The 26,250-nt window shown below is 34.7% G+C and overlaps 1 protein-coding gene and 1 non-coding gene across 2 annotated transcripts; both read left to right on the forward strand.

Annotated features, from left to right (window-relative positions):
- Positions 1-417: 417 nt before the first annotated feature.
- Positions 418-520, forward strand: LOC130983871 (small nucleolar RNA R71). The gene has a single exon (XR_009087842.1). It is a non-coding gene; the product is annotated as a small nucleolar RNA R71 (small nucleolar RNA).
- Positions 521-21,938: 21,418 nt separating this feature from the next.
- Positions 21,939-23,249, forward strand: LOC130981208 (alkane hydroxylase MAH1-like). The gene has a single exon (XM_057904819.1). The coding sequence runs from the start codon at positions 21,939-21,941 to the stop codon at positions 23,247-23,249; it is 1,311 nt and encodes a 436-aa protein (XP_057760802.1).
- The last annotated feature ends 3,001 nt before the right edge of the window (positions 23,250-26,250 follow it).

Here is a 26,250-nt window from a genome sequence, read left to right on the forward strand (position 1 = left end):
TTATAGGTGTTTCCATAAGGTTCACTCATGTAATTTACCTCTGCCATTGCAGAGTTCTCAGGACCATAAGCTTCTTCTTCAGAAGATGCTTCTTTAGTACTGTTGGATGCATTTTGCCATCCATTTAGACTTTGAGAAATCATGTTGACTTGTTGAGTCGAAATTTTGTTCTGAGCCAATATGGCATTCAGAGCATCAATTTCAAGAACTCCCTTCCTCTGAGGCGTCCCATTATTCACGAAATTCCTCTCAGAAGCGTACATGAATTGGTTTTTTGCAACCATGTCAATAAGTTCTTAAGCCTCTGCAGGCGTTTTCTTTAGGTGAATGGATCCACCTGTAGAATGGTCCAGTGACATCTTAGAGAACTTAGATAGACCATAATAGAATATATCTATCATGGTCCATTATGAAAACATGTCAGATGGACATTTTTTGGTCATCTGCTTGTATCTTTTCCAAGCTTCATAGAGGGATTCACCATCTTTTTGTTTGAAGGTCTGAAATCCACTCTAAGCTTGCTCAGCTTTTGAGGAGGAAAGAACTTAGCCAAGAAGGCCGTGACCAGCTTATCCCAGGAGTCCAGGCTATCTTTAGGTTGAGAGTCCAACCATGCTCTAGCTCTGTCTCTTACAGCAAAAGGGAAAAGCATGAGCTTGTAGACTTCAGGATCTACTCCATTAGTCTTAACAGTCTCACAGATCTGCAAGAACTCAGTTAAGAACTGGTAGGGATCTTCTGATGGAAGTCCATGAAACTTGCAGTTCTGTTGCATTAGAGCAACTAGTTGAGGTTTCAGCTCAAAATTGTTTGCCCCAATGGTAGGGATTGAGATGCCTCTTCCATCAAACTTGGAAGTAGGTACAGTATAATCATCAAGCATCCTCCTTGCATTATTGTTGTTAGGTTCGGCTGCCTTCTCCTTCTCTTGTTTGAAAATTTCAGTAAAGTTATCTCTGGATTGTTGTAATTTGGCTTCTCTTAGTTTTCTTTTCAGAGTCCTTTCAGATTCTGGATCAGCTTCAACAAGAATGCCTTTTTCCTTGTTCCTGCTCATATGAAAGAGAAAAAAATAGAAAAAGAAGAGGAATCCTCTATGTCACAGTAAAGAGGTTCCTTATTGTTAGTAGAAGAAGAAAGGGAATAAGAGTGAAGAAGAATGAATAGTCTGAATAAAGGGTAAAGGTAGGGGCAGTGATTTGAGAAGAAGAGAGATGAAGAGAAGTGTTAGTAAATAAATAAATAAATAGAATAAGATGAGAGAGAGAAATTTTCGAAAAAAAATAAATTTTGAAAAGGAGTTAGTGATTTTCGAAAATTAAGATAAGAAATAAAATTAAAATTAAAATTTAAAATAATTAATTAAATTAAGAATAATTTTGAAAAAGGGGAAGATATTTTCGAAAATTAGAGAGGGAGAAGTAGTTAAGTTGTTTTGAAAAAGATAAGAAACAAACAAAAAGTCAAATAGCTAGTTGAAAAATATTTGAAAATCAAATTTGAAAAGATAAGAAGATAAGAAGATAAGAAGTTAGAAAAGATATTTTAAAATCAAATTTTTGAAAAAGATAAAATTTTGAAAAAGATATGATTAAAAAGATATGGTTGGAAAAGATTTAATTTTTAAAATTAATTACTTAACTAACAAGAAACTAAAAGATAAGATTCTAGAATTTAAAGATTGAACCTTTCTTAACAAGAAAGTAACAACTTCAATTTTTTGAACCAATCACATTAATTGTTAGCATAATTTTCGAAAATAAAGATAAAATTAAGAAAAAGATTTTTGAAAAATATTTTAAAGAATTTTTGAAAATAAATAAGAAAAATAAAAAAAATTTAATTTTTGAAGAAGTTTTGAAAAGATAAGATTCTTAAAATTTGAAAATTTGACTTGACTTACAAGAAACAACTAATTTTAAAAAATTTTGACTAAGTCAACCCAAATTTTTGAAATTTTGAGAGAAAAAAGGAAAAGATATTTTTTTAATTTTTAATGAGGAGAAAGAAAAACACAAATATGACCCAAAACATGAAAATTTTGGATCAAAACACTTAATGCATGCAAGAACACCATGAATGTCAAGATGAACACCAAGAACACTTTGAAGATCATGATGAACATCAAGAACATATTTTTAAAAAAATTTTTGATGCAAAAAAAACATGCAAGACACCAAACTTAGAAATCTTTAATGCATGGACACTATGAATGCAAAAATGCATATGAAAAACATTAAAAGACACAAAACAAGAAAACATCAAGATCAAACAAGAAGACTTACCAAGAACAACTTGAAGAATGAATGCATGAATTTTTGAAAAATAATGCATAAATTTTTAAAAACATGCAATTGACACCAAACTTAAAAATTGACTCAAGACTCAAACAAGAAACACAAAATATTTTTGGTTTTTTTATGATTTTATGATTTTTTTTTTTGGATTTTCTTTTAATTTTTTCGAAAAACATATAGAAAAAAAAAGAAAATAAGAAATCCAAAATTTTTAATAAGAAATCCAAGAATCTTTCAATATTAGCCTAAAGCTCCAATCCAAGGGTTGGGCATGGCTTAATAGCCAGCCAACTTTAGAAGATATAAATCAGGCATGTAACAACTGATATTCCAATTAACTTGCCTCTATGCTGATGGTTTTGAAGCCTCAATCCAATTGAGTTAGACATGGCTTTACAGACAGCCAAGCTTCACCATACTTTATGAAACACTAGAATTCATTCTCAAAAATTTTGAATAATTTTTTTTCGAAAACAAAGAAAAAAGATTTTGAAAACTATTTTTGAAAACTTTTTGAAAAGAAAAATAAAAAGAAAATTACCTAATCAGAGCAACAAGACGAACCGTCAGTTGTCCAAACTCGAACAATCCCCGGCAACGGCGCCAAAAACTTGGTGCACGAAATTGTGATCATCAACAATGGCGCCAAAAACTTTGTAGCGCTCTCAAACCTGAAACACACTTAGTCACAGCTCCGCACAACTAACCAGCAAGTGCACTGGGTCGTCCAAGTAATACCTTACGTGAGTAAGGGTCGATCCCACGGAGATTGTTGGTATGAAGCAAGCTATGGTCATCTTGTAAATCTCAGTTAGGCGGATAATAAATGTTATGGAGTTTTTGAATAGTAAATTAATAAAACAGAAAATAAAGATAGAGTTACTCATGTAATTCAATGGTGGGAATTTCAGATAAGTGCATGGAGGTGCTGTGTTCCTTCTGAATCTCTGCTTTCCTACTGCTTTCATCCAATCCTTCTTACTCCTTTTCATGGCAAGCTGTATGTAGGGCATCACCATTGTCAATGGCTACATCCCATCCTCTCAGTGAAAATGGTCCAAATGCTCTGTCACAGCACGGCTAATCATCTGTCGGTTCTCGATCATGTTGGAATAGAATCCCATGATTCTTTTGTGTTTGTCATCACGCCCAACAATCGCGAGTTTGAAGCTCGTCACAGTCACTCAATCCCGGAATCCTACTCGGAATACCACAGACAAGGTTAGACTTTCCGGATTCCCATGAATGCCGCCATCAATTCTAGCTTATACCACGAAGATTCTGATTAAGGAATCCAAGAGATATGCGCCCAGTCTAAGGTAGAACGGAAGTGGTTGTCAGTCACGCGTTCATAGGTGAGAATGATGATGAGTGTCACGGATCATCATATTCATCATGTTGAAGTGCAACGAATATCTTAGAATAAGAACAAGCGGAATTGAATAGAAAATAGTAGTAATTGCATTGAAACTTGAGGTACAGCAGAGCTCCACACCCGTAATCTATGGTGTGTAGAAACTCCACCGTTAAAAATACATAAGTGATGAAGGTTCAGGCATGGCCGAATGGCCAGCCCCCAAAACGTGATCAATAGTCTCCTAAGATGAATAATAAAATAAAACTGAGACCAAAGATGTAACGTGGTCAAAAGACACTGAATACAATAGTAAAATATTCTATTTATACTAGACTAGCTACAAGGGTTTACAGAAGTGAGTAATTGATGCAGAAATCCACTTTCGATGCCCTCTTGGTGTGTGCTTGGGTTGAGCTTGATCTTTACACGAGCTGAGGCTTATCTTGGAGTTGAACGCCAAGTTTTAACGTGTTTTTGGCGTTCAACTCTGGGTCGTGACGTGTTTCTGGCGTTTGACTCCAGAATGCAACATGGAACTGGCGTTGAGCGCCAGTTTACATCGTTAAATCTCGAATAAAGTATGAACTATTATATATTTCTGGAAAGCTCTGGATGTCTACTTTCCAACGCCGTTGAGAGCGCACCATTTGGAGTTCTGTAGCGCTAGAAAATCCATTTCGAGTGCAGAGAGGTCCGATTCCAACAGCATCAGTAGTCCTTTGTCAGCCTTTTATCAGAGTTTTGCTCAGGTCCCTCAATTTCAGCCAGAAATTACCTGAAATCATAGAAAAACACACAAACTCATAGTAAAGTCCAGAAATGTGAATTTAGCATAAAAACTAATGAAAACATCCTTAAAAGTAGCTAAATTATACTAAAAACTATCTAAAAATAATGTCAAAAAGCGTATAAATTATCCTCTCATCACAACACCAAACTTAAATTGTTGCTTGTCCCCAAGCAACTGAAAATCAAATAGGATAAAAAGAAGAGAATATACCATAAATCCCAAAATATCAATGAATATTAGTTCTAATTAGATGAGCGGGACTTGTAGCTTTTTGCTTCTAAACAGTTTTGGCATCTTACTTTTTCCTTTGAAGTTCAGAATTATTGGCTTCTATGGGAACTCAGAGTTCAGATAGTGTTATTGATTTTCCTAGTTAAGTATGTTGATTCTTGAACATAGCTACTTTTATGAGTCTTGGCCGTGGCCCTAAGCACTTTGTTTTCCAGTATTACCACCGGATACATAAATGCCACAGACACATAACTGGGTGAACCTTTTCAGATTGTGACTCAGCTTTGCTAAAGTCCCCAATTAGAGGTGTCCAGAGCTCTTAAGCACACTCTTTTTGCTTTGGATCACGACTTTAACCACTCAGTCTCAAGCTTTTCACTTGGACCTGCATGCCACAAGCACATGGTTAGGGACAGCTTGATTTAGCCGCTTAGGCCTGGATTTTATTTCCTTGGGCCCTCCTATCCATTGATGCTCAAAGCCTTGGATCCCTTTTACCCTTGCCTTTTGGTTTTAAGGGCTATTGGCTTTTTCTGCTTGCTTTTTATTTTTCTTTCTATTTTTTTTTTTGCAAAAATTTTTTTTCACTATTCACTGCTTTTTCTTGCTTCAAGAATCAATTTCATAATTTTTCAGATTGTCAATAACATTTTTCCTTGTTCATCATTCTTTCAACAGCCAACAATTTTAACATTCATAAACAACAAGATAAAAAATATGCACTGTTCAAGCATTCATTCAGAAAACAAAAAGTATTGTCACCACATCAATATAATTAAACTAAATTCAAGGACAATTTTCGAAATTCATGTACTTCTTGTTCTTTTGAATTAGAAACATTTTTCATTTAAGATAGGTGAGGGATTCATGGAATTATTCATAGCCTTAAGACATAGTTACTAAATACTAATGATCATGTAATAAAGGCACAAACATAGATAAAACATGTAGCATGAAAAACAGAGAATTAAGAACACGGAAGTTAAGGAATAAGTCCACCTTAGTGAGGCTGGCGCCTTCTTGAAGAACCAATGGTGCTCTTTGAGCTCCTCTATGTCTCTTCCTTGTTTCTGTTGCATGATCCCTAGTGATTTTGGTGCTCCTCTCCTTAGTTGCTCCCAATAGTTGTGTGGAGAACAATTTATCCCTTGAGGCATCTCAGGGATTTCTTGATGAGGTCCATGAGTGGGCTCTCTTGATGTGCAGTCAAATGCTCTATTACTGAGCTATGGACCCTTGAGATGGAAGCTTTTGTCTTCCCTTTCCTCTTTCTAGAGGTTTCTTTGGCCTTAGGTGCCATCAATGGTTATGGAAAAACAAAAAAAAAACTATGCTTTTACCACACCAAACTTAGAATGTTGCTCGCCCTCGAGAAAAAGAAGAAAGAATTGAAAAGAAGAAGAAGAAGATATGGAGGAGATGTAGGGATGTGTGTATTCAGCTATATGGGTGGGATTGGGTGGGAAAGAGATTTTGAATTTTGAAGGTAGGTGGGGTGTATGGGGATGAGTGGATGGATGTGAGTGGTGAATGAAAAACAGAAGGGATGACCGTGAATGGAGAGAGAGAGGGTGAGGTAGGGGGGATCCTGTGAGGTCCACAGATCCTAAGGTGTCAAGGATTTACATCCCTGCGCCAATTAGACATGTAAAATGCCTTTGCATGCAATTCTGGCGTTTAAACGCCGAAGTGATGCATGTTTTGGGCGTTCAATGCCCATGTGCAGCATGTTTCTGGCGTTGAACGCCAGTTCCATGCTTATTTCTGGCGTTCAGCGCCAACCCTCCTCAGGGTGCATTCCTGGCGTTCAGACACCAGGGTGTTGCTTGTTTCTGGCATTCAACGCCAGATCCATGCTCTGTTCTGGCATTGAACACCAACCAGATGCTCTTTACTGGCATTTAAACGCCAGTAAGTCCTTCCTCCAGGGTGTGATTTTTCTTCTGCTATTTTTGATTCTGTTTTTAATTTTAATTTTTTTTCATGACTCCACATGATCATGTACCTAATAAAACATAAAAGAACAATAAAATAAAATTAGATAAATAAAAATTGGGTTACCTCCCAATAAGCACTTCTTTAATGTCAATAGCTTGACAGTGGACTCTCATGGAGCCTCATAGAAGTTCAGAGCATGATGAAGGCCTCCCAACACCAAACTTAAAGTTTGAATGTGGGGTCTTCTCAACACCAAACTTAGAGTTTGGTTGTGGCCTCCCAACACCAAACTTAGAGTTTGATTGTGGGGGCTTTGTTTGACTCTGTATTGAGAGAAGTTGTTCATGATTCCTCTCATTACCAAATAACTTGGCATTTAGCTTCATGATGGCTCCTAGATATTGAGCAACTTGCTCTTTAGTTACATCTTCATCCTCTTCAGAGGAAGAATAGTTCTCAGAGCTCATGAATGACAGAAATAGGTTTAATGGGATCTTTATGGTCTCTATATGACCTTCAGATTCCCTTGGGTCCTCAATAGGGAACTCCTTCTTGCTTGAGAGACGTCCCATGAGGTCTTCCTCATTGGGATTCACGTCCTCTCCTTCCTCTCTAGGTTCGGCCATTTTAACTATGTCAATGGCCTTGCACTCTCTTTTTGGACTATCTTCAGTATTGCTTGGGAGAGTACTAGGAGGAATTTCAGTGACTTTCTTACTCAGCTGGCCCACTTGTGCCTCTAAACTTCTGATGGAGGACCTTGTTTCACTCATGAAACTTAAAGTGGCCTTAGACAGATCAGAGACTATGTTTGATAAGTTAGAGGAGATCTGTTCAAAATTCTCTGTCTGTTGCTGAGAAGATGATGGAAAAGGCTTGCTATTGCTAAACCTGTTTCTTCCACCATTATTAAAGCCTTGTTGAGGCTTTTGTTGATCCTTCCATGAGAAATTTGGGTGATTTCTCCATGATGAATTATAGGTGTTTCCATAAGGTTCACTCATGTAATTTACCTCTGCCATTGCAGAGTTCTCAGGATCATAAGCTTCTTCTTCAGAAGATGCTTCTTTAGTATTGTTGGATGCATTTTTCCATCCATTCAGACTTTGAGAAATCATGTTGACTTGTGATGAGCAAATAATTTATACGCTTTTTGGCATTATTTTTAGTATGTTTTTAGTTTGTTTTAGTTAGTTTTTATTATATTTTTATTAGTTTTTAGTTAAAATTCACTTTTCTGGACTTTACTATGAGTTTGTGTGTTTTTTTGTGATTTCAGGTATTTTCTGGCTGAAATTGAGGGACCTGAGCAAAAATCTGATTCAGAGGCTGAAAAGGACTGCAGATGCTGTTGGATTCTGACCTCCCTGCACTCAAAGTGGATTTTCTGGAGCTACAGAAGCCCAATTGGCACGCTCTCAACTGCGTTGGAAAGTAGACATTCTGGGCTTTCCAGCAATGTATAATAGTTCATACTTTGCTCGAGATTTGATGGCCCAAACCAGCGTTCTAAATCAGCTCAAAACTGCCCGGCGTTAAACGCCGGAACTGGCACAAGAATGGGAGTTAAACGCCCAAACTGGCACAAAAGCTGGCGTTTAACTCCAAGAAAAGTCTCTACACGAAAATGCTTCAATGCTCAGCCCAAGCACACACCAAGTGGGCCCGAAAGTGGATTTTTATGACATTTACTCATTTCTGTAAACCCTAAGCTACTAGTTCTCTACAAATAGGACCTTTTACTATTGTATTCTCATCTTGGTAGCTATCTTTGATCAGTTTTATGCTATCTTAGATCATGGGGATGGCCTCTCGGCCATGCCTAGACCTTGTTCTTATGTATTTTCAACGGTGGAGTTTCTACACACCATAGATTAAGGTGTGGAGCTCTGCTGTACCTCGAGTATTAATGCAATTACTATTGTTCTTCTATTCAATTCGGCTTATTCTTGTTCTAAGATATCACTTGTTCCTCAAATTGATAAATGTGATGATCCATGACACTCATCATCATTCTCACCTATGAACGTGTGCCTGACAACCACCTCCGTTCTACCTTAGATTGAGTGGATATCTCTTGGATCCCTTAATCGGAATCTTCGTGGTATAAGCTAGAATTGATGGCGGCATTCAAGAGAATCCAGAAGGTCTAAACCTTGTCTGTGGTATTCTGAGTAGGATTCAAGGATTGAATGACTGTGACGAGCTTCAAACTTCTGAAGGCTGGGCGTTAGTGACAGACGCAAAAGAATCACTTGATTATATTCCAACCTGATTGAGAACCGACAGATGATTAGCCGTGCTGTGACAGAGCGCGTTGAACATTTTCACTGAGAGGACGGGAATGTAGCCACTGACAACGATGATGCCCAACATACAGCTTGCCATGGAAAGGAGTAAGAAGGATTGGATGAAGACAGTAGGAAAGCAGAGAGATGGAAGGGACAAAGCATCTCCATACGCTAATCTGAAATTCTCATCAATGAATTACATAAGTATCTCTATCTTTATTTTATGCTTTATTCATATATCATCCATAACCATTTGAATCTGCCTGACTGAAATTTACAAGGTGACCATAGCTTGCTTCATACCAACAATCTCCGTGGGATCGACCTTTACTCGCGTAAGGTTTATTACTTGGACGACCCAGTGCACTTGCTGGTTAGTTGTGCGAAGTTGTGATAAAGAGTTGAGATTGCAATTGAGCGTACCATGTTGATGGCGCCATTGATGATCACAATTTCGTGCACCAACTTGCTGAGTCAACATTTTGTTCTGAGCCAATATGGCATTCAGAGCATCAATTTCAAGAACTCCCTTCCTCTGAGGCGTCCCATTATTCACGGAATTCCTCTCAGAAGTGTACATGAATTGGTTATTTGCAACCATGTCAATAAGTTCTTGAGCCTCTGCAGGCGTTTTCTTTAGGTGAATGGATCAAAACACTTAATGCATGCAAGAACACCATGAATGTCAAGATGAACACCAAGAACACATTGAAGATCATGATGAACATCAAGAACATATTTTTGAAAAAATTTTTGATGCAAAGAAAACATGCAAGACACCAAACTTAGAAATCTTTAATGCATGGACACTATGAATGCAAAAATGCATATGAAAAACAATAAAAGACACAAAACAATAAAACATCAAGATCAAACAAGAAAACATCAAGATCAAACAAGAAGACTTACCAAGAACAACTTGAAGATCATGTAGAACACCATGAATGCATGAATTTTCGAAAAATAATGCATAAATTTTTCAAAACATGCAATTGACACCAAACTTAAAAATTGACTCAAGACTCAAACAAGAAACACAAAATATTTTTGGTTTTTTTATGATTTTATGATTTTTTTGGATTTTCTTTTAATTTTTTCGAAAAACATATAGAAAAAAAAAGAAAATAAGAAATCCAAAATTTTTAATAAGAAATTCAGGAATCTTTCAATATTAGTCTAAAGCTCCAATCCAAGGGTTGGGCATGGCTTAATAGCCAGCCAACTTTAGAAGATATAAATCAGGCTTGTAACAACTGATATTCCAATTAACTTGCCTCTATGCTGATGGTTTTGAAGCCTCAATCCAATTGAGTTAGACATGACTTTACAGCCAGCCAAGCTTCACCATACTTTATGAAACACTAGAATTCATTCTTTAAAAATTTGAATAATTACCTAATCAGAGCAACAAGACGAACCGTCAGTTGTCCAAACTCGAACAATCCCTGGCAACGGCGCCAAAAACTTGGTGCACGAAATTGTGATCATCAACAATGGCGCCAAAAACTTTGTAGCGCTCTTAAACGTGAATCACACTTAGTCACAACTCTGCACAACTAACCAACAAGTGCACTGGGTCGTCCAAGTAATACCTTACGTGAGTAAGGGTCGATCCCACGGAGATTATTGGTATGAAGCAAGCTATGGTTATCTTGTAAATCTCAGTTAGGCGGATAATAAATGTTATGGATTTTTTGAATAGTAAATTAATAAAACAGAAAATAAAGATAGAGTTACTCATGTAATTCAATGGTAGGAATTTCAGATAAGTGCATGGAGGTGCTGTGTTCCTTCTGAATCTCTGCTTTTCTACTGCTTTCATCCAATCCTTCTTACTCCTTTCCATGGCAAGCTGTATGTAGGGCATCACCGTTGTCAATGGCTACATCCCATCCTCTCAGTGAAAATGGTCCAAATGCTCTGTCACAGCACGGCTAATCATCTGTCGGTTCTCGATCATGTTGGAATAGAATCCCATGATTCTTTTGCGTTTGTCATCACGCCCAACAATCGCGAGTTTGAAGCTCATCACAGTCATTCAATCCCGGAATCCTACTCGGAATACCACAGACAAGGTTAGACTTTCCGGATTCCCATGAATGTCGCCATCAATTCTAGCTTATACCACGAAGATTCTGATTAAGGAATCCAAGAGATATGCGCCCAGTCTAAGGTAGAACGGAAGTGGTTATCAGTCACGCGTTCATAGGTGAGAATGATGATGAGTGTCACAGATCATCACATTCATCATGTTGAAGTGCAACAAATATCTTAGAATAAGAACAAGCGGAATTGACTAGAAAATAGTAGTAATTGCATTGAAACATGAGGTACAGCAGAGCTCCACACCCGTAATCTATGGTGTGTAGAAACTCCACCGTTAAAAATACATAAGTGATGAAGATTCAGGCATGGCCGAATGGCCAGCCCCCAAAATGTGATCAATAGTCTCCTAAGATGAATAATAAAATAAAACTGAGACCAAAGATGTAACGTGGTCAAAAGACACTGAATACGATAGTAAAATGTTCTATTTATACTAGACTAGCTACTAGGGTTTACAGAAGTGAGTAATTGATGCAGAAATCCACTTCCGGGGCCCACTTGTTGTGTGCTTGGGCTGAGCTTGATCTTTACACGAGCTGAGGCTTATCTTGGAGCTGAACGCCAAGTTGTAACGTGTTTTTGGCGTTCAACTCTGGGTCGTGACGTGTTTCTGGCGTTTGACTCCAGAATGCAGCATGGAACTGGCGTTGAGCGCCAGTTTACGTCATTAAATCTCGAATAAAGTATAAACTATTATATATTGCTGGAAAGCTCTGAATGTCTACTTTCCAACACCGTTGAGAGCGCGCCATTTGGAGTTCTGTGGCGCCAGAAAATCCATTTCAAGTGCAGAGAGGTCAGATTCCAACAGCATCAGCAGTCCTTTGTCAGCCTTTTTATCAGAGTTTTGCTCAGGTCCCTCAATTTCAGTCATAAATTACCTGAAATCACAAAAAAACACACAAACTCGTAGTAAAGTCCAGAAATGTGAATTTATCATAAAAACTAATGAAAACATCCCTAAAAGTAGCTAAATTATACTAAAAACTATCTAAAAACAATGCCAAAAAGCATATAAATTATCCGCTCATCAGGGATCCTCACCTTCCACCATCCCCTGGGGTCGCATTTTCGAGAAAGAGTACTCAGATGTAACATTTATTCTTTTCTTTAGCTTGTTTTATAATTCAAGTAGTATATATATATATATATATATATATATATATATATATATATATATATATATATATATATATATATATATATCACCCTACCTCCTCATACCTAAATCATCACTTATCTTCAAGTTATTGCCTATTCCTAGCTCCATCTCACTACTAGGCATACTACTAAGATCTAGGGTTAAAAGAGTGAAAATAGAGGTTTAGAGATATAAAATCATGTTTAAAACATAAAAATCTCATTTGCTGAAAACAGGGGTCACGCGTACGCGTGGGAGTGCATTACTGAAAGGTCACGTGTATGCGTGGGCGTACAATTTTCTATGCTCACATACGCGAGATACCCAACCCGAATAGGTTGGTCGCGTCGCGTACAGTGGTCACGTACGCAAGTTATGCAGAACAGAAAAAATGCTAAATAGTGCAGAATTTTCAGCTTTGCACTCCAAACTTCCGATGCGCATAAATTTTTCGTTTTAAAATATTTTTCATCCATTCTTCGAATAGCATAAACTCTGCGGACCCAATTTTTATTTAAAATAAGTTTGAAATAATTTGGGTATTCGGAAGCTAAGTTATGGCTTGCTGAAATTTGGCAAAAAATTAGTTTTACACAAAAACCTTCAACCTCTATTTTCATTAAGTCACCATTCAAAAATCAACTTACAATACTCAAATTCAGCACCAACACATACAAAATCACAGCATCATCACTCCACATCCTTCCACCACCCATCAAACTCCAATCTTAAATAACTCTAGTATATGAACTTCACACTTATATCGACAAGATCATCAATAATCAATTATATATACAAATTCATTACTATCAACTCGTCAAACATCATTAAAGCATCATTTAACATTCTATTTCTATACCCAATATCCAATAACAACCAACTCCCAACCTAGTTTACAATTATCATCAAGGCACTAAGCAATTCAACATACACATGCATTCATTCTTATCCTATGGTTAACTAGTCTATGTTTTCACAGAACATTATATATTAAATATGAGAAACCTAAACCATACCTTGGTTGATTTTCACGTATAATCTGAAACACCACCAAAGAGGCACCAAACACAGCTCCAAGGATCCAAAATCTCCAAAGTAATGCCACCCAAACTCCAGCCAGCCACCAATGTATACAATCAAGCTCCAATTTACATACATACCAACCTAATTCATATATATCACATATACATACCCAAATTCAGTACCTAACATACTCAATTAAGGAATTACCTAAGATTCTAGAAGTCTCACCTTACACAAGCACCAAAGAAGCAAGATTGAATGTTCTCCTCAAGCTAATTCGAGCCTAAATTAACACCGGAATTTAACAATTTTCAACATAATTGTCCATAAATTTCGAAATTGGGAAGGAAGAAATTGAAACACAGAAGTGGTTTCCTTACCTCATTTTTTACTGGGCTTTGTGGAGTGTAATCTCATTTCCGAGCTCAAATCAGTAAACTTACCATTTTATAAGCACTGTGTTACAAGCAAGCAACATAGATTAATATTTGGTAGATCAATTGCTCACAAGTACATATTGGATCTGATTCATTCTAATGTGTGGAAATCACCGGAGATGTCCCTAGGAGTAGCAAAATATCTTGGATCATTTATTGATAATTACTCTCGGAGGCTATGGGTGTACTCGATCAAGAAGAAGTCTGGCATGTTTGCGATGTTTAAATAGTTCAAAGCAAAGTTAGAACTTGAATTTAGAAAGAAGATAAAGTGTTTAAGGACATATAATGGAGTAGAATATATCGATAGTGACTTTTTAACATTTTTCAAGCAAGCAGATATTCAACGATAATTCACAGTTGCATATACGTCTCAGCAAAATGGTGTAGCGGAGTGAATAAATAGGACTCTCCTAGAAAGAGCACAAGCTATGTTGCAAATAGCAGGTTTAGCCAAATCTTTTTGGGCAGAAGCTATTAAAATTGCCTATTATGTGATAAATCGGACACCATCGGCCCCCATCAACTGGAATTGGGTTGAAGACACCAATGGAGATGTGGCAAGGTAAGTCGACACCAATGGAGATGTGGCAAGGTAAGTCACCTAATTATTCTTCTTTACATATATTCAGTTGTCCTGTGTACGTGATGTACAATTCCTAGGCAAGAACAAAGCTGGACCCAAAGTCTGGAAAATGTATATTATTGGGTTATGCTGATAGAGTTAAAGGATATCACATGTGGGATCCCACTGCCCGCAAGGTAGTTGTCAGTAGAGATGTAATATTTTCAGAAGATGAATTCCAAAAAGAATAAGAAAATGACGGCACTATTGAAGAAATAACCACTGTTCAAATAGATGAAAAATACAGAAAAGGTGATCTTTCTAAAGTAGAACCATAGCAAGAAGAACAAGTAGAGGCCAATGACATAGAAGTAACATCGATCCATTCGACAAAGAAGAACACCATCATGACACTCAAATTATGTTTTGACAAACCATGATGCATATTGTCTTCTAACAGAAGACGAAGAGCCAACAACTTTTATGGAGGCTATACACAATCTAGATGCATCTATGTGGATGACAACAATACAAGAAGAAATCGAGACCGTACATAGAAACCATACCTGAAAACTTGTTGAACTTCCAGCCGGTCGGAAAGCCATTGATAACAAATGGGTTTATAAGATCAAACGAGATAGTAAGGATCAGGTAGAATGATATTGTGCAAGATTGGTTGTCAAGGGATATGCTCAGAAAGAAGGTGTTGAGTTCAATAAAATATTTTTTCGAGTGGTGAGACTAACTACTATCAGAGTAGTTTTGGCTATGTGTGCTATATTTGATTTATATCTAGAGCAATTAGATGTAAAAACTGCTTTTCTTCGTGGAAAACTTGAAGAAGAGATATATATGCTCCAACCAGAAGATTTTGAAGAACAAGAAAAAGAAAACTTGATTTGCAGGTTAACTAAATCTTTGTACGGTCTAAAGCAGACACCAAGGTGTTGGTACAAGAGATTTGATTCTTTCATTATTAGCCTTGGATACAACAGACTTAGTTCAGATCATTGTACCTATTACAAGAGGTCTGGTGATAATGATTTCATTATTCTACTATTGTATATGGATGACATATTGGTGGGTCCTAACAAATATCAAATCCAAGAATTGAAGGCACAGTTGGCTAGTGAGTTTGATATGAAAGATTTGGGACCAGCAAATAAGATTTTAGGGATGCAAATCCACCAAGACAAAAATAATAGGAAGATTTGGCTATCGCAAAAGAATTATTTGAAAAAGATCTTGCAATGCTTCAATATGCAAGAATGTAAGCCAATTTCAACCCTACTTCCTATGAATTTTAAATTATCTTCAAGTATGTGCCATATTAGCGAAGCAAAGAGAATAAAAATGTCTTGAGTACCGTATGCATCAGCGGTGGAAAGCCTTATACATGTCATGACATGTACAAGGCCAGATATTGCTCAAACAGTTGTGGTGGTAAGTCAATTTATGGCAGATCCGGATAAAGAGCATTGGAATGTTGTTAAGAGGATCTTAAGATACAGCAAAGGGACCTCGAATGTTGCATTATGTTTTGGAGGATCGGAATTCATTGTCAATGGTTTGTCGATTCAGACTTTGCATGTGATCTTAATAAACAAAAATTTACTACAGGATATGTGTTCATTCTTACAGGAGGAGCTGTGAGCTGACTATCTAAATTATAGATTGTTATAACTTTATCTACTACAAAAACTAAATATATGGCCGCTACATAAGTATGCAAGAGGCTATTTGGATCCAAAAATTGATGGAGAAATTCGGGTACAAACAACAGAAGATTCTTGTGTATTGTGATAGTCAAAGTGCCTTGCACATTGCAAGGAATCCTGCATTTCATTCAAGAACAAAAAACATTAGAGTACAATATCACTTTGTTCAGGAAATAGTAGAAGAAAGGAGTGTTGATATGCAAAAGATTCACACTAAAGATAACCTAGCAAATACCATGACAAAACCAATCAACACTGAAAAGTTTGAATGGTGTATATCCTCATATGGCTTATCGAATATATGAGTAACATGAATTTTGAAAATTTACCAAAATCATCTTTAAATGGGAGATTATAAAAATAATAGAGTTAATTTTGTAATTAGAAAGTTAATACTGTTTTTATAGTAAACAAATGGATGTAGAGAAGCTCTTAATTAATAGCAATCATTAATTGTTTGGTATGGAAGAGAGAAACAAGGTCACTGCTATGTTACGAGTTGTTTACATATAAGAAGTTTATCTATAAATTAAGTTCTTTCCTTTTTGTTTTTATCAAGTCAGAGAGAAAAATATAGGTTTTTTTGAGTAGTTTTTTCTTATATATGTAGAGAAAAGTGTATTCTCCTTTTATTAAGAGAGAGTGTTATTATAATTTCTTTATGATAGAGAGAATTTGTAATTCTCAAAAAAAATTATTTTATACAAAATTTTAATTTTTATCCTAATATTTTGCTGTGTCATTTGTCTAGTGTCTAACATAGTTTACCTTTGTGTATTTCGACTTAATTTCTTTAAATATACTTGTATCATTATGATTTCAATAGAGTACATATTTGAATATATAATCACTTCTAAACAGATTTTAATTTATAATTGAAATTTGGAGTACATAACTACTTCCAAAATCGTTCCAATATGTTATGTACTTATAACTTGATCAAAGTTAATTTGTCAAATAGTTTAATAATAATTTATCAAAAATATTATTTTTGATATAACAAATAGATTTCACCTTTTTTATTTAATCAACATATATCCTTTAAAAAAATTTGTTAAGTTGTCATTACAAGATTGGATGGCAACAAACCAACGGCGTCACTCATCAATTTCAATTAGATTGACATTGGAAGAAGATGAATTCACTGTAGGCCACTACACACCGACATTCTTAATTATCGTCAATTTTTCATTATTACGACGTTCGCCAACGACATCACTCATCAATTTCAATTAGCTTGGCATCACCGGCATCCATGATGAATCTATCGGTAGTCAGTAGACCACCACAAATCCGTGTTAAATTCTTGATTGTTGTCAATTTGCCATTAATAGGTTCGATGGCAATACATTTTAACTACTAATTTCAGATAGCTTGGCATTACTGAGATGGATTTAGATCTTTTAAATTTTAAATTTTATTTCAGGAGGTAAAATATGATTTATCACCATTTATTTCATAGATAAAATCAAGAGAAAACATTTAATCATAAAATATCTCATTTTATCTTCTAAAATAAAAATCTAAAATTTAAAAAATCCAAATCCCATCGAAATTGAGACCACCACAGCATCAAATTTTTGGTGTGTAGTATAAAACTTTTTTTAAATAACTAAATTTTATTTAAAGTAAATTAATGTCAATGTAATTTATGTTGGGATAATTTTTTTGTCAAACATAATAATTATAAGATTCTGAATATTATTTAAACAATGTTAGCCAAAATCACATTAAAATGCGTAATTATTAAATAGGATATCTTAAATTGGTCTCTTACGTGTAATCTTATTTTAGTCTTTAAAGTTTAAAGTGTCCTATTTGAATCCAAAAAAGTTTTATTTAGTTTCAATACAGTCTCACAAAATTAAATAATTAACAAAATATTCTACACGATAGCAGTATAAGAATAAGGTGAATAGTTTGGAGAATAAGTACAAGCTCTAGAGGCATAAAATTAACTATGGATGCATCAATACATTTATTTGTTATTTTTTACAATTTAAATAAAATATTTTCTATAGAACTAAGGAGAATGATAAATAAATATATTGATGCATTCACGGTTGATTTTGTGCCTCTGGATCTTGTACTTATTCTCCAAATTATCGACCTTGTTCTTGTATTGCTATCACATGTAAGACATTTTATTAATTATTTAATTTTGACATCACGGTGGGACTACATCGAAATATAGGGGACCAATTCAGTACTTTGCTCTAATTTATATCATATTCTTTATATTACTTTATTCTGTCATTTATTTCTTACAATAAAATGAAATATATTTAAAAATAAAATATTATTTTGAGTTAAAAAAGAAAAATATATATACATAATTTTCATATGGTATAAACTATTTAGTTTAACTAAATTATCAATTTTAAAATAATTAAGATTAAGGCATATGAATAAATTTTTACAAATAAATTGAAATGTGTACAAATCATAAAAAAAATACAAGATAAATATGATGTTTTGTGCTTTGTAAATTGACATGTATGAAAAGGTAACTAGGAAAGTAGATTTTGTGTGCATTTACACTAGCCTAGTTAGAGCATGTGCATTATTCATGAAAATTACTATGAAAGTGTTTTGTGCCTAAATATTGCGTTAAATGGACTAATTTTGCAATGACCACTTGCTTGGAATTTTAAATCCAAATCCCAAAAAATATTTCTCTGTATCTAAATAACTTTATGAAAGAACTCTTTAATTTCTCAATGAAGTGTTAGTGTTGCAAGTGTGAGGAGTGTTGAAATTAGTCTCACATCAAAGAAAGCAACGAAGAGTGAGGAGTTTATAAGATGAGAGACCCATTAACTTGACACTTTAAGGTTTTGAGTTGGATGTGGTGTCTTCTCATATTATGTTCTCTCACTTGATTCCTTACCGAAGTCTGCTTGTCGAGAGCTCTCTACGGTCGGCCCAACAAGTGGTATCAGAGCCGATGGTTGGTAGTTTTAAGGGGTATTCAAAGTGAAGCATCGAAAGTCTTCCCGGCAAAGGTGGTTTGGGCGGCGTGTCCCGCGATATTTTGCGGCAGTGTGATGGACGAATACTCGTGGTAGTAGAGCTATAGGGGAATTGATGCTTGATGTGGAGACTCACACTTGAGGGGGAGATTGTTAGTGTTGCAAATGTGAGGAGTGTTGAAGTTAGTGCCACATCAAAGAAAGCAAGGAAGAGTGAGAAGTTTATAAGATGAGAGACCCATTAACTTAACACCTTAAGATTTTGAGTTGGATGTGGTGTCTTCTCTTCTTATATTCTCTCACTTGATTCCTCCCCAAAGTCTCTCCAGTTGTCGAGAGCTCTCCACGGTCGGTCCAACATGAAGGACAAATGTATGGTTGAAAAAAATTAAATTAATCATCGTAATTTTTTAATAACTTTTAAATTGAAAACAGAAGCAAGTTCAATAATACTTTTGGAAAACTTACTTTTGAAACAGGTTTAATGTTGATGAGGGAGAACACAACAAAAAAAGCTAAATACAAAAAGAAGGAAAAGTATAAAAGTCAACTCTCTTGTAAGCCAATTCAGTCAACTTACCTCTAAATCTAATTTTAAAATTTAAAAAATTAAATTTTATATTATTTATATATTTTCGTCATACAATCTTAAAATATAAATTACTCACTATACGTACTCTTAACCTTTCTCTTTCACTCTTTTTTTGTCTATCATCCGTTGACGTCTATTGCTATTGATGTCTGCCTACTGCCCCTATTACACCGCCGTTGCCCATCACGTCATGTCCACGTCCTCGCGTTGCACTCCTTCATCACACTGCTGTGGGCGCGTCTTCTCTCTCATCGTCATCCTCCATTGCACCATGTCCTTCTTCAAGTCGCCGTCCTCTCCATCGCATCGCCCCTTCTGCCATTGTCCTCTTCCTCTTTCTTCTTCTTCCAATTTTTTTTATGTAATTTGGATATTTTTTATATAAAGTGAATATTTTTTCGATATAATTTAGATATATTTTAGTATATTATGGATATTTTTTCGTCCCTTAATAAAAAATATCTTAGAGTTTAGGACGCGGATGTTTTCTTTTACAGAAACATCTAATTACAAAAAAGAAACATCTAATTACAAAAAAAAGAAACATTCACAATTTTTGAAAATAAATTTAATGTAATTTATTTTTTTATATAATTTTAATATTTTTTATATAATTTAAATTTTTCTAATATATTACGAATATTTTTTTTATGGATTTTAGAGTGTAGTTTAAAAAAGAATTAATTGCAGAAATGTGTTACCTTCTTTATTGATTACCTAACGAAGTTGTAAGAAAAACTACTTTTAAATTATCAAACATTAAACAAAACATACCCTTAAACGATTAAACTCATATATATTTAAATTCAAGATTCCAAATCCAAGATTGTGGTCTTGTGGACATGTTGAGGAGAGTATAGCTAGGAGGACAGGTTCTCATCGATGGAACAAAGATTCTAGATAAGGTGTTAGGAAATTTTCCTATTTTATTTTGTCGATTATATATTACGTATAGATAGCGATATAAATAAATATAAGATTTAATTATTCTATTAATTTTTATAATTTTATTAAATTTTTATATATTTTTTTATTAAATTCTTATATTATAGAAAATTTTGTAATTAAATTTTTTATCGTAATAAAAATGTTAGAATTAATAAAATATTTTATTAAATAAAATAAATATATCTAATACTTAACTGAATATTTTATATAGTTTAACAGAATATTCTATTAATTTTAATATTTTTATTACGGTAGAGACTTAATTATAAAATCTGATATGATATAAAAATTTAATTAAAAAAAAAAATATATGGACCTAATTGAAAATTCAATAAAACTATAGGAACCGACAAAATAATTAACCTAAATATAATCATCTAAGTTATTTTATATTTTGGCTTATAAAAAATAAATTTATTATGAGTATAAATAATAAAATGAATAAATAAAATTATTTATCATTTTATTAGGTTTCGATGAGAATAAAATTAATATTATTTTATTTTATTTGAATTTTAGAGAATCAATAGTAAAATATAAATAAAAATACAATTTTAATTACAAATCTACCAAAATCATGTTAATACTAACCAATTAGAAAATTGCTATTGAGCAAATTTTGATTGAAAAAAGTTAAAAAAAAAACACGCATTAAAATTAGAAATAATAAATTAAGATAGTAATTAAGAATTAAATTTATGTCAGAAATAAAAAAATCAATCATGCTCATGAATAAAAATATAATTTTGTTTTTAGATATTCTTTGAATAATTTAACATAAATAATCATAAAATTAAGGAATTTAATCATTTTAATAACAGATATTTTAGTAGCGTTTGTTTGGAGGTATTGGGATAGAAAATGAGAGACGGTGACTCAGTATTATATTTGTTGGCCTAAAGATGAGTACTAAAATTTTAGTCTCTATCTCCAAAATTTTGTATTCCAGTACTTCTAAAAAGTGAAAATAAAGGACAAAAATTTTTAAAGATAAAAACTAAAATTTTAATAACATTTTATACCTAAAATATTCTCATTTCAATTAATTAATTCTAACTTTTTCTTTTATAAAAATTAAATTAAAATTTTATTCTTATTCCAATATTTGTCTCTTACTTTATACCAAACACATTACTAAAACTTATTTCGGTCTCTATTTTTCAATTTCTATCTTTCAATCTCTATTTCCTCTCTATCGCTCTTCTAAATACTACCTTTAGACGTTATCCTCTCCATCTATATATATAACCGTGGCTGGCAAGAGTTCATCGACACAGCAAATATACGTACCAATATCAAAAAGTTGCATAATCCTATCCGATCCCCAAACTTTTCAAATGGCCATACTGTTTCTCATTATACCAATCCTCCTATTATTCTCACATCTTTTTCATCACAGAAGAAGTTGTAGAACCCCTCTGTTGATAGATTGGCCAATCCTTGGCATGTTACCACAAGTCCTTAGCAACTTGTGCCATATCCATGATTTTGCAACAAATGTTTTGAGACAAAAAGGTGGCACCGGTGAATTCATGGGGCCATGGTTCACCAAAATGAACTATATGATCACTAGTGACCCCATGAATGTTCATCACATAATGAGCAAAAGCTTTGACAACTATGTCAAGGGCCCAGAGTTTCGCGAGATCTTCCAAGCTTTTGGAGACGGTATTGTGACTGCAGATTCAGAGACATGGAAATACATTAGGACCATGCAACATTCCTTGTTCCGGCAACCGAGTTTTGAGACGATGGTGGAGAAAACCTTTCAAGAGAAGGTTCAGAATAGCTTGCTTCCGATACTTGACCATGCATGGTTACATGGAAATGTTTTGGATCTTCAAGATGTGTTTAGTCGATTAATGTTCGACGAGACATGCATCATGGTTTTAGGATATGATCCTAAGAGTCTCTCAATTGAGTTTCCATTGGTGGAAATTGAGAAGGCTTTCGATGAAGTTGGGGAGTGCATATTCTATAGGCACATAGTGCCAAGAAGTGTTTGGAAGTTTCAAGAGTGGCTTCAAATTGGTGAGGAGAAGAAGATGACAAAAGCATGCAAAGTTTTTGACCAATTTCTGTATTCATGCATTGCAACTAAGCGCCAAGAGTTAAATGAATGCAACAAAAGTAGTGGTGATGACTTGCTTAGTGCTATCATGATGATGGGTGAAGAAAAGGGCAAAATGGTCCATGATGATAAGTTTCTAAGAGATGCCGTATTCAATCTTTTTGTAGCCGGGAGAGATCCCATAACTTCGGCTCTTACATGGTTTTTTTGGCTCGTTGCAACACATCCATTAGTGGAGGCCAAGATTCTTGAAGAAATCGAAAAAGTTTTTGGCGCTAACGATGGGGAGAAGCTCAAAATTTTAGGGAAGGAAGATGTAAGGAAGCTAGTTTATCTGCATGGTGCTATATGTGAAAGTTTGAGACTATATCCAGCTGTTCCTATTGAACGTAAGCAATCATTGAAATGTGACACACTTCCTAGTGGTCATCGTGTTAATCCAAATACAATTATTCTGTTTTTTACTTATGCAATGGGAAGGTTTGAAGAGATTTGGGGAAAAGATTGCTTGGAGTTCAAGCCAGAGAGATGGATTTCAGAGAAAGGAGGAACAATACGTGTTCCATCTTATAAGTTTTTTAGTTTTAATGCAGGTCCAAGGACATGCATGGGAAAAGACTTATCTTTTATTCAAATGAAAATGGTGGCATCTACTCTTTTGCGCAATTATCATATACAAGTGGTGGAAAATCATCCTACTACCCCAGCTCATTCCACTGTGCTTTTTATGAAGCATGGCTTAAAGGTTATGATAACAAAAAGAGAATTCTAATTTGATCAACGAATTTCTATATCAAATGTGATAAGATAGCACGCATTGTGTTTATGTAATTTAGGGAAATTAAATGTGTAATATAATGTTCACTGTGATGGAATTGGAGTGTGAAAAAAAAAGGTTATAATAAGGCTATCTATTTTGTTTCAATTATATAATTTATCATAATAAAGTGTGATTTTTTAGCTAATTAGTAGTTGAATTTTTTGTTAATATCATATTATAATTTTGTTAAATAATTAGAGAAACAAGAAGCAATGAAATTCAATTAGGGGTTGAAATTAATGTAAAAAGCCTAATTAGAATGTGTTAAAAATATAAGTATTTATGTTTTTTTTTATCAATTTAAACTTTTAAAAAGAATAATTTTATAATGGTGAAAACTCAGGTGCAGTCGACTTTACGTGAAGTTGATAGCTAAGAACTGTAAGATGAAAATTTAGTCAAATCAGTCAAATCATCTAACAACTCTCACATATCAACCTTACGTGAAGTCGACTGCACCTGAGTTTCCACCTTTCATAATATATACAACTCAACTTGCTCTTTTTATCCCGGCTACTTTCACTCCCAAACCCTTCACACACACACTCTCTCTCTCTAAGTCTATCCCCACCATGCTCTAATCTGCTCCGACAACCAAGTCCGGTCCAACATGGCTGAAGTACCTCGCTCTAGCAAAGGCATCCCCACAGTCGATGGCGTTGTCCTTGATTCTTTCCTTCATTGCAACTGGTCCCCATGGAGTCTCATATCGAGCCATTAAGCATGACCACCGTCCTTAATTTATTAAGCTATTCAACATGGGTGCCACCATCACCCAAACCCTACCCTTCAAAAAATGTCTCACTTAGTTCAATTAAAATATGAATTCAAATTCAAACTCAAACGTGTCTCACGAGCTCATAATTCATCAGTTTATTGAATTGTTCATTAATCAAATTTGAATTGACTCCCAATCAGATATGACTCACTTCCTGTCTTAAAATTTAGAGATATTTTAAGACTTATAACAACAAAATACTAATAAGAAAACATCTCGACCACTTACTTAGGCATGATTGCTTGAAATTGTTTTAAATGTTTTGTTATTTGGGGTCAAGATCGTTATCTTATTTTATTTTTTTAAATCAAAGACACGATATTTTATTGCATTAAAAAAAAACAGATATAAATCAATACATCTGTGTTGAAATTTTTTAAAAGACAAATAATGAATAATAAACTAAGAAAAAGCTTTCTAAAGTTTGAAGTAACGAAAATAGAATAAAAAAAATGAAAAGCAAAAATGGAAGAAGCATGCTGTTGTTGAGTGGAAATAGAAATTGGAAATAGAAATAGCTTCACAATTTTTCTTCAACTTGCTCCATTGAACCGAATTCTCTGAAGCTTTTCGAATTCTTCTACTACTTGAAAAGCTTGAGACAGAATTTTTTCAATACATATTTTTCTTTTTTCAAAAATAAAGGTATTCCTAGCTAGCTATGATTGCCACATTAAGTAAACCATTTTTTAGCATTTTTTTTTAAATTCAGTTGGTTCTTCAACATACCTGCAGTTTGTTTCTACCAATTCCATGTTGTCATTGTTGGATTTTTAGGTATTATGCTTGCTAAATCGGAGCTGTTCCATGCGTTCATCACTACAAAGCAGAACACTGTAGCGTGGACAAGGGTTTCTAGAGGGCTTTGACAGATCAGACAAGTCTTGTCGATTTGAGGTATTCTTTTATTCAAATTATGCATTATTGGTGACGTCGGGACGTCGTTTGGGTCACCAATCTTGGCGAGGTTAACAACCCCATTATGGTGAAAATAGCCAAGAACCCACCTTGGTTGGCTAAGCCAAAGATGCACCTCTTACTCTCAAAGAGCCTGGAGAAAAATAAGCGCACAGCTTATTTCAATATATAACTCAATCAATTCAACTCATCAACAAAAGGGGTACATACACATATTTAGACTAGTAGGAGAGGGAGAACTTTCATAACTCGAGCGATGTGAGACTAACTCATAACACAATATAATAATATATGCTAAACTAGATTACTTTAATTAATATTTCTATAATAACCTAATAGATGCTCCTGCATCATTCTCCCTGGGTTGGAAGAGGCTTGGTCTTATCTTCTATTGATTTTGCATCTTCTTCATAGTAAGGTGACAGATCAGTCACGTTAAAAGTGGCAGATACTCCATAGTCTCCTAGAAGCTCAATCTTGTAAGCATTATCATTAATGCATTCCAAGACTCTGAATAGTCCATCCGCTCGAGGAGATAGTTTTCCGCGAGACTTAGGAAATCGTTCCTTTTCTTAAATGAATCCATACCAAATCTCTGACATTGAAAATATTTGGTCTCCTATGCTTGTTGGCCTGGGCTTCATACCGAGCAATCTGACGCAATATCTTCTTTCGTACCTCCTTGTGGATCTTCTTGATTTGTTCAGCACGTTCATCAGCATTTGCACTATACTCTTAAAGAGTTGGTAACGGCAGAAGGTCTAAAGGACTCAGGAGTTGCTTGCCATATACCACTTCGAACGGACACCTCCCTGTTGTTTGACTAATGGAATTGTTATAGGAGAACTCGGCTTGTGGCAAAACAAGATCCCACTAACGAGGGTCTTTTCCCACAAAACTTCGTAGCAAATTTTCCAGGCTTTTGTTGACCATTTCTGTTTGACCATCCGTTTGCGAATGACTAGCAGAGCTAAACTGTATGTGAGTCCCCAATTTTCTCCATAAAGTCCTCCAGAAGTGACTCATGAACTTCATGTCTCGATCTGAAGTTATTGTTTGAGGGATACCATGCAAGCGCAAAACCTCTTTAAAGTACAAATCTGATATGTAGGAGGCATTATCTGTCTTATGACAAGGTACAAAATGAGCCATCTTCGAGAATCGGTCAACAACCACCATAACATAATCATTTTTCCTCTGTGTCCTTGGTAATCCCACAACGAAGTCCATGCTAACATCTTCCCATGGGGCCTTCGG

Source organism: Arachis stenosperma, chromosome 5 (genome assembly GCF_014773155.1).
Source record: "Arachis stenosperma cultivar V10309 chromosome 5, arast.V10309.gnm1.PFL2, whole genome shotgun sequence".
In the NCBI taxonomy this organism is placed as follows: domain Eukaryota; kingdom Viridiplantae; phylum Streptophyta; class Magnoliopsida; order Fabales; family Fabaceae; genus Arachis; species Arachis stenosperma.

Bases quoted from the DNA above. Each gene is read 5' to 3' on its own strand.
- LOC130981208 (XM_057904819.1), top strand. From the start codon at position 21,939: ATGGGGCCATGGTTCACCAAAATGAACTATATGATCACTAGTGACCCC.